The 18,398-nt window shown below is 35.7% G+C and overlaps 1 protein-coding gene across 1 annotated transcript; it reads right to left on the bottom strand.

The window, feature by feature from the left end:
* Positions 1-455: 455 nt before the first annotated feature.
* LOC145307555 (uncharacterized) lies at positions 456-18,362 on the bottom strand. Its single transcript, XM_080150011.1, has 14 exons — positions 18,204-18,362; positions 17,154-17,237; positions 16,266-16,312; positions 15,064-15,120; positions 14,010-14,114; positions 12,483-12,579; positions 11,281-11,360; positions 7,001-7,096; positions 6,309-6,365; positions 5,795-5,889; positions 1,981-2,023; positions 1,514-1,592; positions 1,104-1,168; positions 456-638 (listed from the first exon to the last, which is right to left on the bottom strand). The coding sequence occupies exons 1-14, from the start codon at positions 18,349-18,351 to the stop codon at positions 456-458; spliced, it is 1,236 nt and encodes a 411-aa protein (XP_080006137.1). The 5' UTR covers positions 18,352-18,362.
* Between the last annotated feature and the right edge of the window lie 36 nt (positions 18,363-18,398).

Here is an 18,398-nt window from a genome sequence, read left to right as displayed (position 1 = left end):
CATCGCAAACATGGGTTTTCTTCTCAGGTTTGATCGGTGGTAGTCCGGAATGAAAATTCTTCATGTGGCTGTTGAGATTTCTTTTATATCTGGTTTTATACTGGCATTTATCACAGAGATAAACCATGCCCTCGTGTTTTGCCTTTATAGAACATGAAATATTACAGAGATTTTATGAAGATACTTATATTTTTCTCTAAAATAGGTATCAAATTTCATGTTTCACCTTTTTGCTGTGTAAAAGATTAAATTACAGCAATACTTTGAATTAAAATAACTTAAAAAGTAATAGATATAGAAAAATGTTAGAGACCTTTTTAGAAAGCTCCAATAGCTGTCAATTCAACTGTAATGTGAACGAATTTGCATGATAAACATGAAAGACAAATAAGACAATAAAGGTGGTTAGGTGAAGGTAGGACATATCATTATTTTTTCATACTCCAACTGGTTGTTTAACAAAACTCGGAAATGCAGTTTATTTTGGGACACCCTGTAGATGAATAGACAGACAGATATTTATGATATTTCATGTTTTCCTGATGGTGATGCTGGAGCCTGAGAGGAGATTTAGAATTATATTCACAGAGTGGACAATGATACAAGATTCCTTCATGTTCTGTCTCTCTGTGCCATCTGATTCATACAAACACATAAAACATTTAAATAAATTCAATAACTCTAGAAAAGGGGGTTCATGATGACCTCTAGGGGGCTTGGTGCAGTCACTTTGGGTTCTAGACAAGTGCCTGCAAGTCCTAAGTGTGCATGGAATGAGTTGCTCCTGTTTATGGCATTCTCCTGCTTGTACTGTTGACCTAGCAGCAGTAGGTACCATTTCTAACATCTCTAGTATGACAAGGTGTGGTCCAGACTTGAACTTAACACCTCTCTAACATCAACCCAGGGATCTAAAGTTGTTAAGCCAATGAATAAGAAAACTTTATTATCAAACCAACCAATAAAATTTCAATAAAAGTCCCCAAGGTTGTTAAAACAACAAATTAGAAAACATTTTTATAAGACTCTGGGTACTAGTGTAATAAACAGCCCAATGTCTCCTCCCTCCCAGCAACCTTTTGATTTGTATGTTTGATGTTCCTTAAGGCATAAAGTCTTCTTAGTTTAAATACTTTCTCACAGAAATCACATTTGTAACCGGTAGTTCCTAAACATTTAACAACATTAGTTAGACAGACAGAAAGACAGATAGAGAGACTGACAGACAGTCTGACAGAAAGACAGACAGAAATTGAAAAAAAATCACCCAACTACTTTTTGTAAAATCCACAAAATTCTAACTCTTTAATATACACATTGTAAATAGGTGAATTAGGTTAGGTTCTAGGGCCAGTGGGCTGAGCGCTAGGCCGCGGCTAAGCAGGCCAGGGGCCAAGCACTGTGGCTAGGCTGTAGATTTGATCATTATTAACTGTTGAGTCTATTTTTAATCTTTTCACACATATCAAATGAATAATGCTGATGTATTTTTTCTACCTATAATAATACATACCTGTCATACCATGTTCCTTGGACACATGTATACCCAGCTGTTCCTTGTTTGGGGCAAGTTTGGCACAGTAAGGACACTTCAAATTACAATAAGTCAGATAGAAAATAATTTAAGCAAAGCTTTTCCAGATGAAATAAACAGCTTGATATTTGATTTAGAGCTCTCCAAATGATTTCAACAAGCATCTAATTTGTTGAGCTTTGCTACTTTTGGATGTTGTCCCCTTGTTTTTTTTTAGTAATTCATAATTTATGGCCAAACAGCTGTCTGCAAAGCCTTGGTTCATACAATGAGTTAGAATGAGCATGACAAATAATCTTGAATGGTCTAAAATCAAAAGCATTATTTGCAAGCTTAATAAACTTTAAAAGATGTTTGAACCTAGGCTGTGCGACAAGCTGTTTTGCCAGTCTTCAAAGATGTGCAAAAAATTGTTTTTATTTTTCATATCCATGACTTAATTCCTTAATTATATTGAATGTTCCAGATTTGTGATCATCAAAATATTTCCTAAAAACACATAATATATATCTTTGCATGAAAGTACCAGGATGTCTATAGCTTAAAATTCTGTCTGTCTGTCAGAGGCTTAGGATCAATCTATCTTTAGGTTGTCTATATTTTCTCCTGAATTTATTTCTTGCTATCTATCTATATATATGCCTGTCCATATATCCTTCAAGTCTTAATGCTTCCTGTCCAATATATTGAAGTCCATAATCCTATTTATCTATCCACCTGTCTATCAATATATCTACCTATATATCTGTCTGTCTGTCTATCTATCTATCTATCCAACTTTCTATCTAACTACCTCCTATCAATCTATCTATCTATCTATCTATCTATCTATCTATCTATCTATCTATCTATCTATCTATCTATCTATCTATCTATCTATCTATCTATCTATCTATCTATCTATCTATCTATCTATCTATCTATCTATCTATCTATCTATCTATCTATCTATCTATCTATCTATCTATCTATCTATCTATCTATCTATCTATCTATCTATCTATCTATCTATCTATCTATCTATCTATCTATCTATCTATCTATCTATCTATCTATCTATCTATCTATCTATCTATCTATCTATCTATCTATCTATCTATCTATCTATCTATCTATCTATCTATCTATCTATCTATCTATCTATCTATCTATCTATCTATCTATCTATCTATCTATCTATCTATCTATCTATCTATCTATCTATCTATCTATCTATCTATCTATCTATCTATCTATCTATCTATCTATCTATCTATCTATCTATCTATCTATCTATCTATCTATCTATCTATCTATCTATCTATCTATCTATCTATCTATCTATCTATCTATCTATCTATCTATCTATCTATCTATCTATCTATCTATCTATCTATCTATCTATCTATCTATCTATCTATCTATCTATCTATCTATCTATCTATCTATCTATCTATCTATCTATCTATCTATCTATCTATCTATCTATCTATCTATCTATCTATCTATCTATCTATCTATCTATCTATCTATCTATCTATCTATCTATCTATCTATCTATCTATCTATCTATCTATCTATCTATCTATCTATCTATCTATCTATCTATCTATCTATCTATCTATCTATCTATCTATCTATCTATCTATCTATCTATCTATCTATCTATCTATCTATCTATCTATCTATCTATCTATCTATCTATCTATCTATCTATCTATCTATCTATCTATCTATCTATCTATCTATCTATCTATCTATCTATCTATCTATCTATCTATCTATCTATCTATCTATCTATCTATCTATCTATCTATCTATCTATCTATCTATCTATCTATCTATCTATCTATCTATCTATCTATCTATCTATCTATCTATCTATCTATCTATCTATCTATCTTCTATCTATCTATCTCACCGGTGTCCTGGATAGAAAACAGGTTTTTTTTGACATACGTCTCACAAGACCTATGTAGTCATGACCGGGAGACAATGACGGTTCAGTACAAGACTTTTGTTAAATCACAGCTGATCATTTTTGTGGATTTTTTTGAAAATTACTTTTTTATCTAAAATTTCATAGTTTTTCCCAAAAAAATCTCAATTTTCTCACATTTGCTGCTTAGTTAGCCTAAATTTACGCAAGAAAAGTATAATAAGTAACAGCTGTACTGAAGATTGTGCTATCACCTATAACAAGATCTTGGAATAAGATTTGTAGTCTAGAAATTGGGTAAGAGTTAATTATTTTGAATTAATGTTCAACAATAAATTTGCACGTCAGAACTGCTTCTAGCCTCCATAGGCTTTCACCTGGCTTTAACATGATTCAATCTATCTGACTTTGCCTTTGACTCCACAACATAAAGTTATTGCCCTCAAATTTCTTTCAGTAAAACATTATCTCCTATCAATCCACATGTTAAATTTCTTGTTTAAAGACGTTAAAGTTACCGTCCCTGTCCTTCAACAAGTATGCCTCATAATACTTTCCACTAAACAGGGTACCTCTCTCCACCCTGGTATAGCCAGACCTCTATTTTAGCCGGCTGAAATGTTTCACCCAGCCTATAAATCTTGATGGAAGTCAGTTAAGAATTCTGACCTTGTTTGTTAATCAACAATTTCACACACTTTTGACTCTTTCTTTATGGAACTTGTTTGCTATTGAACTCGTGGCTTGACTTTTGCCATATAAAGGGATAACCTCAAGATTCAGAATAAACTTTCAAGTATTCTTACTTTTTACTTCCTTTGGTTTCCTATGAACCAACTACTGTCATGAGAAATCTTTCCATGAATGAAAGCCAAGACTGCCATGCATCTAGCTACATGGTCTTTAAGACTCCCTTGCCTTTGTTACTTCAGCTAAGAGCTCATATCCTCTCATTCTTTATTACTCAGAAATTCACCATGGTTTCCGCCTACTCTGCTGATTGAAAGTCAGGTGGGTCTATGATTCCAAATTTAACACCACTTGATAGACAAACTGCCCTTTATTTTTGCTTTGCTAATCCTACATTTTGGTCTTCCTGTTCAACACCTTCCTATGTCCCTTTGCTACTGGTAGCTTTTAGGAAGGGTAGTATTGATCTGCTTAGGACAAAAAACTTGCCTGTGTTTATTTTCAAATTGGATTTTAAAGTCGCCATTGGAAATCACACTTGAATAAAATCCAGTTATGATCATGTAACCAGCATTCACATTCACTCTAGTAATAAGCTACTATTATTTTCTTCAAGCTATGAGCCAAGTGCTTTCCTGTCAGTTAGCTGCTCTTACACTATCTTGAATACACTATCTTGCAAATTATTCATCCAGCTTAGAATCCAATATGTATCTATAATCATTCTGTAGGTTCACCTATGTAAAACCTTTGATGGTTCTCACTATGACATTTAATCAGTAGTAAAGACAAGCAGTGTGTACAAAAGGCAGAGACTCAATCAAGACCAGCTACAGACTGGTCTTTACACAGATTCCAAGTTCATGTCAAACACTTACAAGTGATAATCCCACTTGTTAAAAATATTAACCTTCTACTAAGCTCTTTTGAACCAAGGACTGGTTGTATATTCAATTGTAGCCTGGTATATATGGTAATATAGGACTTTAAACATGGCAACTGTGGTTGTGGATATATATGTTATACTCCAAGCAGATATTGTTTTGATGTTGAGACATCAAATCAGCCAGGAACCAATATTGAGCAGGATAACTTGTTAATATTTCAAGGAAACTTGTTTTAAAAATATAATATGTCATGAGGCATGCAACAGGGACATGAAATATTTTTTAAAAAGTTAATTACAAGAGTTGTTTAGACATCAATTCAAATATTTACTTCAAATAACTCTTATTTCATTTCTAGACTACAAATCTTAGATTATTCAAGATTCTTAAAGATTTTGTTATTAATGATAACACAGTTTTTTAGTTCAGCTGTATTTCTTATACTTTTCTTGTGTAAATTTAAGTTAACTAAGCTGCAAATGTGAGAAAATTGTGATTTTTGAAGGAAAAACTATGAAAATTTGGGTATAAAAGTAATTTTCAAAAAAAGCCACAAAAATGATCAGCTGTGATTTAACGAAAGTCATGTACTGAACAATCATTGTCTTCCGGTCATGACTACATAGGTCTTGTGAGACGTATGTCAAAAAAAACCTGTTTCCTATCCAGGACACCGGTGATCTATCTATCTATCTATCCATCTATCCATCTATCCATATATCTATCTATCTATCTATCTAGCTATCTATCCATCTATCTATCTACCTGTTAAAAGTAGCAAAGGAGCAGCGTTTACACTTGTACTCATTCTCCTCCCAAGCTGAGTCTATTTCACTTGTGTCAACCTGTGGAGGCAATTCCTGAGATTTTTTTAAACACACAATTATCTTAGAGAGGGGGGACAAATATTTTCCCATGCTTTTAAATATTTTCCCACACTTCCAAATATTTTCCCACACTTTCAAATATTTCCCCACGCTATATGCAACGCTGTTTATTAAATTAGTCCCCAAAGTTGTCTGATTAGTTTGCTTAACAACTTTAGGGACTTTTACTGAATTTTGATTGGTTGGTTTTTAAGGTTGACCGTTCAAATGTTTCAATCAATAATTTGAATCTACAGAAGGGGTAATTTTGTGTATTATCATTATGGATGTACATCAATTTATCAGCCATTGTCTTATCCCTTTAGATCCCTGTCTAAGAATAATACAATAACCATAAGGTTATTTAAACGAAACTGTGGCCAACTTTGTTCTGTTAAAAATGTGCGTTTTGCCTTTTTTTCTTTTTTTGGTTTTGGCTCTTCTTCAATATCATCCAAGTCTTTCTTTACCTAGACAAAGGACAATTATATGTTAGCATCAGTAGTTGCATACTTGATTGATTGATTGATTAGCCATAGTTTCTTAGGGTTAGGACCTAAGTAGCCATGGAGTAGGTTGAGACACTTTTGTATAACCACTATGACTCATGACAGCACCTCGTACGGGCGGGATTGTAGTCAAGGACCTTTTCGACTTGATGTTCTGTCCAGGTCCTGGTCCAGCAGTCCAGGAGAACTAAGGATGACAGTTAAGCACCCTTCTATGTCAAAACACCCAAGGATGTTATGTTAAGTAACATCCAACAGACAACCAACTATCTGTGATGCACGACGAAGTCCCAACTGTGCATGGTAACGAGTTGCGCCTGTTTTTTGCCACAGCATCCCCTCTACTCTAAATATTTATGTCGCGCATCTGACATAGCAGCAGTAGCAACCATTATTAACATCTTTAGTTATGACACGGTGTCGGCCTGAGATTCAAACCTATCACCTTCCCCACGACGAGCGAATGTGCTACATGTTAAGCCACTGTCGCGGGTATCTCATGAGAGCAACTCATTATTACCTCACCCTCGCCGAGTATGGCAGGTGTCCCAAAGTAGCCTCTACTACATAATGGAAAATATATTTTACTATTTTACCTTCGGTTTCCTGCCTCGTTTTTTCTTTATTTTAGGCTTTACTTCTGGGGATAGGGGCTCTAGTAGTAATCCATTCTCCTCTTTTAATTCTTTCACCTGCATAGATAGATAGATAGATAGGGGCTCTAGTAGTAATCCATTCTTCTCTTTTTATTCTTTCACCTCCATAGATAGATAGATAGATCAATTCTTAAATAAAGTAATTTGATGTTTTGTCTGTAACTATGGATATGTTTAAAATGTAGCTTCTAATAGGTCTAATAGGAAGGTTTATTTCGGTGAAGGTACAACCAACCTCATGTTAGTGTTTTTTTAAGTTATGAGTTATATAGATTGTTGGATGATTAAAGCTGATGAAAAGGGGGATGTGGAAAATAACCATTTGGGCAGGGGGGGGGGGGGTTTACTCGAGAACCCTTAAAGCTAGAGGGAGCTAATTTTGGATATAAGCTTCTATGGGGCCAAAGTTACTTTTAAAATTATCGTCGACCCCCCACCCCCCCCCCAAAAAAAATTTTTTTTTTTTGGGGGGGGGGGCGGGTGGATTATACTATAGGGTGTTTCTCATAAACGACTTGAGATAAATGGAGCAAACCTTAGGATACAAGTTTTGTAGGCCTATATTTGATTTTAGAATTATCAGTGACCACCCACCCACCCCCAAACCCCTAATTTGGGGGGGGGGGGGGGGCGGGTGGATTATACTATAGGGTGTTTCTCATAAACGACTTGAGATAAATGGAGCAAACCTTAGGATACAAGTTTTGTAGGCCTATATTTGATTTTAGAATTATCAGTGACCACCCACCCACCCCCAAACCCCTAATTTGGGGGGGGGGGGGCGGGTGGATTATACTATAGGGTGTTTTTCATAAACGACTTGAGATAAATGGAGCAAACCTTAGGATACCAGTTTTGTAGGCCTATATTTGATTTTAGAATTATCAGTGACAACCCACCCACCCCCAAACCCCTAATTTGGGGGGGGGGGGCGGGTGGATTATACTATAGGGTGTTTCTCATAAACGACTTGAGATAAATGGAGCATACCTTAGGATACAAGTTTTGTAGGCCTATATTTGATTTTAGAATTGTTGACCACCCACCCACCCCCAAACGGGTGGATTATACTATTGCATTTCTCGCCGAATTAGGCAATTTGGAATCATTTGAGACCATGTTATTTTTTTCAAAATTTTTTCCTGTTACAAGCAACCCTGCACAGAAGATATACCTTGATAAACGAGAATTTGAAAAAAATGACTAAGTCCCCCCGCAGGGGTGCTTGTAAGGGAACAAATTACACGACAAACCAGCAATTTTATTTTGGGTGCTACTCCCTTAGTTTTAGAGATAATTGGATGAAATCTTTTGGGCTGGGTCACTAATTACCCCAACTATTGGTATCTTTTAAAAAAACGGCGGCGGGACCGCTGCTCTCGCCGTCCGCCGCTGTTTTCCGCCGCCACCAAAAAAAATTTTTTTATTGCATTTCTCGCCGAATTAGGCAATTTGGAATCATTTGAGACCATGTTATTTTTTCAAAAATTTGTTCCCTTACAAGCTCCCCTGCGGATTGGGCTGGATCACTAATTACCCCAACTATTGGTTTTGCTTGCAAGGGGAAAAATTTTTGAAAAAAATAATTTGGTCTCAAATGATTCCAAATTGCCTAATTTGGCAAGAAATGCAATAAAAAAAATTTTTGGGTGGCGGCGGAAAACGGCGGCGGGCGGCGGGAGCGGCGGTCCCGCCGTTGTTTTTTTTAAAGATACCAATAGTTGGGGTAATTAGTGACCCAGCCCAAAAGATTTCATCCAATTATCTCTAAAACTAAGGGAGTAGCACCCAAAATAAAACACTTAGAATATTAGGTATTAGATAAGGGGGGGGGGGGGAAATGTGGTGACTTGTAACACGACATACCAGCAATTTTATTTTGGGTGCTACTCCCTTAGTTTTAGAGATAATTGGATGAAATCTTTTGGACTGGGTCACTAATTACCCCAACTATTGGTATCTTTTTAAAAAAACGGCGGCGGGACCGCCGCTCCCGCCGCCCGCCGCCGTTTTCCGCCGCCACAAAAAAATTTTTTTTATTGCATTTCTCGCCGAATTAGGCAATTTGGAATCATTTGAGACCATGTTATTTTTTTCAAAACTTTTTACCGTTACAAGCAACCCTGCACTGAATTTAAGATATACCTTGATAAACGAGAATTTGAAAAAAATGACAAAGTCCCCCCGCAGGGGTGCTTGTAAGGGAACAAATTTTTAAAAAAAATAACATGGTCTCAAATGATTCCAAATTGCCTAATTCGGCAAGAAATGCAATAAAAAAATTTTTTTTGGTGGCCGGGGAAAACGGTATTTTTTTTGAAAGATACCAAAACTTGGGTAATTAGTGACACAATCAAAAAGATTTTATCCAATTATCTCTAAAACTAAGGGAGTAGCATACTGTATTTAAGATATACCTTCATAAACGAGAATTTGAAAAAAATTACTAAGGGGGCAGGGGTCCTTGTAAGGGAACAAATTTAAAAAAAAAATAACATGGTCTCAAATGATTCCAAATTGCCTAATTCGACGAGAAATGCAATAAAAAAAATTTTTTGGTGGCGGCGGAAAACGGCGGCGGGCAGCGGAAGCGGCGGTCCCGCCGTTGTTTTTTTAAAAGATACCAATAGTTGGGGTAATTAGTGACCCAGCCCAAAAGATTTCATCCAATTATCTCTAAAACTAAGGGAGTAGCACCCAAAATAAAACACTTAGAATATTAGGTATAAGATAAGGGGGGGGGGGGGGGGAAATGTGGTGACTTGTAACACGACATACCAGCAATTTTATTTTGGGTGCTACTCCCTTAGTTTTAGAGATAATTGGATGAAATCTTTTGGACTGGGTCACTAATTACCCCAACTATTGGTATCTTTTTAAAAAAAACGGCAGCGGGACTTGTAAGGGAACAAATTTTTGAAAAAAAATAACATGGTCTCAAATGATTCCAAATTGCCTAATTCGGCAAGAAATGCAATAAAAAAAAATTTTTTGGTGGCCGCGTAAAACCGTTTTTTTTTTTGAAAGATACCAAAACTTGGGTAATTAGTGACACAATCAAAAAGATTTCATCCAATTATCTCTAAAACTAATTACCCCAACTATTGGTATCTTTAAAAAAAACGGTGGCGGGACCGCCGCTCCCGCCGTCCGCCGCCGTTTTCCGCCGCCACAAAAAAAAAAAATTTTTATTGCATTTCTCGCCGAATTAGGCAATTTGGAATCATTTGAGACCATGTTATTTTTTTCAAAATTTTTTTTTAAAAGATACCAATAGTTGGGGTAATTAGTGACCCAGCCCAAAGAATTTCATCCAATTATCTCTAAAACTAAGGGAGTAGCACCCAAAATAAAATTGCTGGTATGTCATGTGACGAGTCACCACATTCCCCCCCCCCCCCTTATCTAATACCTAATATTCTAAGTGTTTTATTTTGGGTGCTACTCCCTTAGTTTTAGAGATAATTGGATGAAATATTTTGGGCTGGGTCACTAATTACCCCAACTATTGGTATCTTTAAAAAAAAAACGGCGGCGGGACCGCCGCTCCCGCCGCCCGCCGCCGTTTTCTGCTGCCACCAAAAAAAATTTTTTATTGCATTTCTCGCCGAATTAGGCAATTTGAAATCATTTGAGACCATGTTATTTTTTTCAAAAATTTTTCCCCTTGCAAGCAATACCAATAGTTGGGGTAATTAGTGATCCAGCCCAAAATATTTCATCCAATTATCTCTAAAACTAAGGGAGTAGCACCCAAAATAAAACACTTAGAATATTAGGTATTAGATAAGTGGGTGAGGGAAATGTGGTGACTCATCACACGACAAACCAGCAATTTTATTTTGGGTGCTACTTCCTTAGTTTTAGAGATAATTGGATGAAATCTTTTGGGCTGGGTCACTAATTACCCCAACTATTGGTATCTTTTTAAAAAAAATTTTGAAAAAAATAACATGGTCTCAAATGATTCCAAATTGCCTAATTCGGCGAGAAATGCAAAAAAAAATTTTTCTGGTGGCGGCGGAAAACGGCGGCGGACGGCGGGAGCGGCGGTCCCGCCACCGTTTTTTTTAAAGATACCAATAGTTGGGGTAATTAGTGACCCATCCCAAAAGATTTCATCCAATTATCTCTAAAACTAAGGGAGTAGCACCCAAAATAAAATTGCTGGTATGTCTTGTGACGAGTCACCACATTCCCCCCCCCCCCTGGTTAAATACCTGGTTAAAAGGAAGTTCAGAATCATCTGGAATACATTCATCAAGCTGTTCTAACTCTTCAGCCAATGTTGTTATATCACCTACAAATATTTGGTATCAAAGAGTAATCCCTGCGATGCACTATAAAATCAGAGAGAGAGAGGAGAATGTGCTGTTCATGATACTAGTCCCCAAAGTTTTATGATAAGGTTTTCTATTTAATTGGCTTTACAACATTTGTGACTTTAGAATATTTGGTTAATTAAGTTGAGTGTTCATACATCTCAATCACTAATTTCAATCTATAAAAGGGGTAATACATTAATCAAACTCGTCAGCCAAAGTTGTTATATCACCTAAAATATTTTTTGTGTCAAAGAGTGATCCCTGCGATACACCATAAAATCAGAGAGAGAGAGAGGACAAGGGGCTGCTTATTACACTAGTCCCCAAAGTTTTATGATAATGTTTTCTATTTAATTGGCTTTACAACTTTGGAGACTTTAGAATATTTGATTGATTGGTTAATTAAGTTGAGTTTTCATACATTTCAACCACTAATTTTAATCTATAAAAGGGGTAATACATTCATCAAACTCCTAGCCAAAGATCCCTTAGTTAAAAACAGCAAAAAAAATTTACTAATACAAGTAACCACAGATGCTCAATTGTGAGTGGTTTTTGATTCAGCCTTCTAATTGGCTGGATATTCTATAGGCTGGTATTCTCACATTCCCAGCACTCTAAGTACAATGCAAATTAAACTGAATTTTTTTGATTATGTAAAAATGTTTCATCTTAAAAATAACCTAACTTACTGTTGAAAATAATATTTTAATTTTGCTTCAATGCAATGTAATTTAATTTCTAAATTTCTATCATGACATGTGGAAAACTTTTAAAACTTTCATAAAACTAAAAATGCCTATAATTTTTTTTGGATTATTGAAACTGGATGCTTCAAATTTTGGTTATTGGCTCTACTTGTGGCAGTTTTTCACAAGTTAGAGCAGTGTATTTCTTGCAGGCTCCCAATAATTTCTGTGCTTATACCAAAGAGGAAGAAGCGCACAAAATTAAATTGCTGGGACCCTAATCTGCGAGTTTAAGTAAATTCTACCACCCTTTAAGCAATTACCATAAGTATTAGATTTTAATGGTTTATAACCCTAATATCCCAGGGAATTGACTACCAGGGCCCTACAGGAGTGTACAGATCTGACCTGTGGTTTCTTCTGGTTCCAGGTTCACCATAACTTCTTGAAGGGTGTACAGACTTTCACTAAGCAGTGTCGAGGCATCCAGCAGGGGTTTAGATACCTATAACAAAAGGGATGAGGTAAAGGGTAAATTTGTTTATCATAATTGGAGAAACTGGTCTTTTTTGACAATAGTTCCCTGGGATCTTATTCGTTGGGCTTACAAACTTTGGGTACCCTTTTTAGGTTCCAAACATGATATTAATCTACAGAAGCCAAAGGGGTTATTTTGTTGATCATAATTGGGATACTGATAGTTCCTTGGGATCTTATTCAGTCAGCTTAAAAACTTTGGGTACATTTACTAAAGGGGAGTTTTTTAATGCAACAATCTCGTAATAAGTGTGCCAAGTGCACTTAGAAATCCGAATTTCATTATGAAACTTAGCATGGGTAATCCTTGGTAGCAGTGTTGTGGAGCCGGAGCCAGAAGCCGCCATATTTTGCCGGAGCCGGAGCTGTAATTTTCTTTAAAAACGGCTCCGACTCTGGGTTAGATAAAAGCAAAGATTGTTATTAATTTTAATTTGGTTACTTTGTTGTGTCGTGTGCAAACGCCCCTTTTAAGTTTTTAACTTTTAAAACCTTCAAAAGTCAAAATAGACATGGCAAAAAAAATGTTGAGTTTTTCTTGATTTTAGGTCGGAGCCGCACCAAAATCAAATGGCTCTGCAACGCTGCTTGGTAGGTCTATTTTCCCTATATCAAACAAAAAATTAAAAATGTAATAGCTAACAGCTAAGTTCCTTTTTCAAACTGATTACGAGATAGTTGCATAACCCCCCCCTCTCTTATTTTTGTTTTAATTAGCTCTTTATTATATTATTATATTAGGTATAGATAGAGAGATTATGGATAGATAAGTAGATAGATAAATGAACAAACAGACATACTTTTGACAGACAGATAGATTAACAAAAAATAAATAGATTATAGATAAATAGAAAGCTAAACAGACGACATACATATTTTTAATAGTTTATAGATAGATAGGTATGTAAAAAGAGAGATAGACAGACAGACAAACATAATATACATAGATAGAACAAAATTGTATTTTTTTCTTTAATTCTTCATTATATTACTAGCTGCTACGCAAGGATATAAAGGGATAAGACAATGGCCGATAAATTAATGTACATCCCCATTCCCCATGGATGACAAACAAAATTACCCCTTCTGTAGACTACAACTATTGGTTAAAAACATTAGGACACTCAATTTAATAAACCAACCAATCAAAATTCAGTAAAGATCCTAAAAGTTGGTAAGGCAACAAATAAGAAAACGATATTATAAAACTTTGGGGACTAGTGTAATAAACAGTCCATTGTCCCCACCCTGACTGCAGAGTAAACCAAAGAAAACAGAGGACATTGGGCTGTTTATTACACTAGTCCCCAAAGTTTTATAACAACGTTTTCTTCCTTGTTGGCTCAACAACTTTGGGGGACTTTTATTGAATTTTGATTGGTTGGTTCATGTAGTTACCTTGATATAATCTTTATTCTCTTGCTGTTCAGAGTAGACACTTTTGATCATGTTGACCGCTGCGTCAGAGGCGGCCTTGGCTTGCGTCACAAACACTAGAGCATCCTAGATAGATAGATAGATTGATAGATAGGTAGATAGACGCTTTTGATCATGTTGACCGCTGCGTCAGAGGCGGCCTTGGCTTGCGTCACAAACACCAGAGCATCCTAGATAGATAGATTGATAGATAGATAGATAGATAGATAGATAGATAGATAGATAGATAGATAGATAGATAGATAGATAGATAGATAGATAGATAGATAGATAGATAGATAGATAGATAGATAGATAGATAGATAGATAGATAGATAGATAGATAGATAGATAGATAGATAGATAGATAGATAGATAGATAGATAGATAGATACATAGACACTTTTGATCATGTTGACAGCTACGTCAAAGGCGGCCTTGGCTTGGGTCACAAACACCAGAGCATCCTAGATAGATAGATTGATAGATAGATACTTTTGTTCATGTTGACCGCTGCGTAAGAGGCGGCCTTGGCTTGGGTCACAAACACCAGAGCATCCTAGATAGATAGATAGATATGTAGTTATATAGATAGGTAGATAGATAGATAAAATGTAGATAGACAGACAGACAGATAAATATGTAAATTATGGATATATTATGGACAGATAGATAGGTAAATATAGGGATAGACAGACAGACGGACATACAAATAGATAGACAGACAGGCAGACATATTATGGACAGATAGTTAAACAAAGAGATAGATAGATTGACAGATAGATAAAAAGACAGATAAACAGACAGACAGATAGATAGATTACGGATAGATAGATAGATGGTTGGTTATCTGTTAAATTTCATCAACCTAACATCCTATAGAATACCTTTTACCAAGGTAATAGTTAATTGTAGCAACGTATTTTAGACAAGACAGCTTTCAGCGGATACACGATTTTCAGTATAGCTAAGAACCGGTTTTAATCCAGCGGATATTAATCGGTTACGAGACTATACCACTGGAAAATGAACTGACCTGTAGACAGGAAGCTTTGCTCTCCACTTTCACATAATCCAGTGCATCCACTGGACCCTTGGGACACAACCAATGGATAACTTTGAAAACGATTGTTATCCGCTGGATTAGAACCGGTTATGAGCAATACTATCCGCATAATATCTGCGGAAAGCTGTCTATGATACGATGCAATTAATAAGTATATAATACTAGGGATCTAATGGGATAAGACAATGGCCATAAATTGATGTACACACAACGCACTGAGTTACGTTGATGAGAGTTCGAGTTCAAGTCCCCATGTGGCAACTCGAATTCTCAGTTGAAGATATTCACACAACTTCCCCTGGTTGTGTAAGAAGGGAGATTATTAAGTGGTTTGGATACTTATTAGTCACGTACATAATATCTGTACAACCCTTATCCCAAGCTCCTTTGCGGAGAGCGTCATTCATTACGGTGACTTAATTTGGGACACCTGCCATACTCGGCGAGGGTGAGGTAATAAAGAGTAGCTCCCTTGAGACAGCGGGTCAAGGCATAATGTACTTGGGCGTAGAGCTTGATAGCCCCAGTGGCTATACAAAAGTGTCTCGTCCTTCTCCATGACTACTTAGGTCCAAACACTAAGAAACTATGGCTACACACACACACACACACACACACACACACGTACACACAAAATTAACCCTTCTGTAGATTACAATTTGTGGTTAAATTTTTTGAGCACTCAACTTGATTAACTAACCAATAAAAACTAACTAAAGTCCACAAAGTTGTTAAGCTAACAAATGACAAAACGCTATAATAAAACTTTGGGGACTAGTGTAATAAACAGTCTATTGTCCCCTCTCTCTCTGTACAAGCTTGGAGCAACCACGCAGGGATGGAAAGGACATTGCGTTGTTTATTCGCTAGTCCACAAATATTTTGATAAAGTTTTCTTATTCATTAGCTTAACAACTTTTGGGGACTATTACTGATTTTTGATTGGTTAGTTCATAAGGTTGAATGTTCAAACATTTTAACCACTAATTGTAATCTACAGAAAGGGCAATTTTGATTATCATCATTAACATTAACATCCATAAGTAATGAAAATCATAAAAAGATAAGATCATGGTGGTATCATCGTATTATAGACAGCTATCCGCGGATAGTCAATGCAAAAACCGGTTCTAATCCAGCGGATATTAATCGGATTTGAAGTTATCCTGTGCCTGTGCTGATGAGAGCTCCTCCTGTTGGGTCTTTGTACTTTCAATTTCTGATAAAGAGAAGAAAATTAATTTGTCTGTCTGTTTGTTTGTCTGTATGTCTGTCTGTCTGTTTGTTTGTCTGTCTTTTTGTCTGTCTGTTTGTCTGTCTGTTTGTCTGTCTGTTTGTCTGTCTGTTTGTCTGTCTGTTTGTCTGTCTGTTTGTCTGTCTGTTTGTCTGTCTGTTTGTCTGTCTGTTTGTCTGTCTGTTTGTCTGTCTGTTTGTCTGTCTGTTTATCTGTCTGTTTGTTTGTGTAATTGTCTGTCTGTGCATTTGTCTGTCCGTTTGTCTGTCTGTTTGTCTGTCTGTTTGTTTGTCTGTGTGTTTGTATGTTTGTTTGTCTGTCTGTTTGTCTTTCTGTTGGTCTGTCCGTATTTCTATCTATTTGTCTGTATGTATGTCTGTCTGTGACAATGGCCAATGAATTGATGGATATCTCATTCTCCAATGATGATACACAAAATTACCCCATCCGCAGATTTATTACATTGAGCTGTTTATTTCACTAGTCCCCAAAGTTTTATAATAATGTTTTCTTGCTCGTTGGCTTAACAACTTTGGGGATATACATCAATTTAAAGGCCATTGTCTTATCCCTTTAGATCCCTGGAACATTACATACTTCCAGAAAAATGTCGTGTAATTAATGGATTGGCTATCTGTTGTTGAAATGAATAATTTCTTCAAAGACTATTATTAATATTGCAAAGTTTTAAACCAATAGGACAATGCTATGTGATATTGTAAAGAAGAACCATATCAATTTAACGGTTAGTGAATCATTTAGTACAAACACACAAACTTTTATTAAATATGCAAAGTTTTAAATGAATAGGACAATTCTAAATAACCTGTAAAGGATTGTTGATCAGGTTGAATTGTAGTTGTGACAAGTTTCATATCTCGAGGAGGGGACAATTCAATATTTCTTAATTCTAAAAAAATCACTTTGTTAGTAAAGCTACTTAATAACTAAACTACGGCTATTTTAAAAAGGTTTTATTATAAATGTATGCTAGTGTTTATGTGTGTGTGTGTGTGTGTGTGTGTGTGTGTGTGTGTGTGTGTGTGTGTGTGTGTGTATGTGTGTGTGTGTGTGTGTGTGTGTGTGTGTGTGTGTGTGTGTGTGTGTGTGTATGTGTGTGTTCTATATGACTAAAAGGTAGCTTTACTATCATATGTGTATGTTATATAAGAAAAGAGTTTTTTTCTTTAATATTACTTAAATAACCTTTTAAACGCAACCTTCCAAATTAAAATTCTAAAAGCGAAGCTACAGCAATACTACATTGTAAACGTCTGTAGAATGTAAATATTCTAAAAAAATTGCTGAAATATTTTAGCTAGTAAGAAAGCTTCAATAGTGGGGAATGTCATGTCCCTAAACAAAAAAAAACAGTTAAGATTTTATGAAAGGTCGGGCTATAAAATTGTTTGTGTCTGATATGTTTATATTAACGTTTTCTTATTCGTTGGCCTAACAACTTTGGGGAGCTTAAGTGAATTTTGATAAAAACTTTTCAACCACAAATGTAATCTATAGATAGGGTAGTTTTGTGCATCATCATTGGGGATAGAAATCAATTTATCGGCCATTGTTTTATTCCTTTAGATTCCTTGTATATATATATATTATTGAGTAGATCATCATTGTCAAGGATTTAAAGGGATAAGACAATGGACGATAAATTGATATAAATCCAAATGTTTATACACAAAATAACCCCTTCTTTAGATTACAATGGGTGGTTGAAACGTATGGACATTCAACTTGGTGAACCAAAATTTAACAAATGTCCTCAAAGTTGCCAAACCAACGAAAATGATATCATAAAAAATCTGGGATTAGTGTAATAAACAGCCCATTGTGAATTGTCCCCGCTCTCTCTCGGGGTTTTTACCTGGGATGGGTTTGAGCAGATCCTCCTCATTGCTGTGTTGGTGAGGGGATTCCTGAGCTGATGATCCCTGTACATGGTTGTTATGGGAAGCAGAAAGATCCAGGTGACGATTCTCCAACAATTCGTCCACACTCAAGGTTTCCCGCATTTTTAAGGGGAAAATCTGAAAAATTGTTTTTTTTTATTCCACAAGGA

Source organism: Acartia tonsa, chromosome 15 (genome assembly GCF_053477335.1).
Source record: "Acartia tonsa isolate MP-2025a chromosome 15, ASM5347733v1, whole genome shotgun sequence".
Taxonomy (NCBI): Eukaryota; Metazoa; Arthropoda; class Copepoda; order Calanoida; family Acartiidae; genus Acartia; species Acartia tonsa.
The sequence above is the reverse complement of the archived record's forward strand: the minus strand, read 5'-3'. Positions and strand labels throughout refer to the sequence as shown.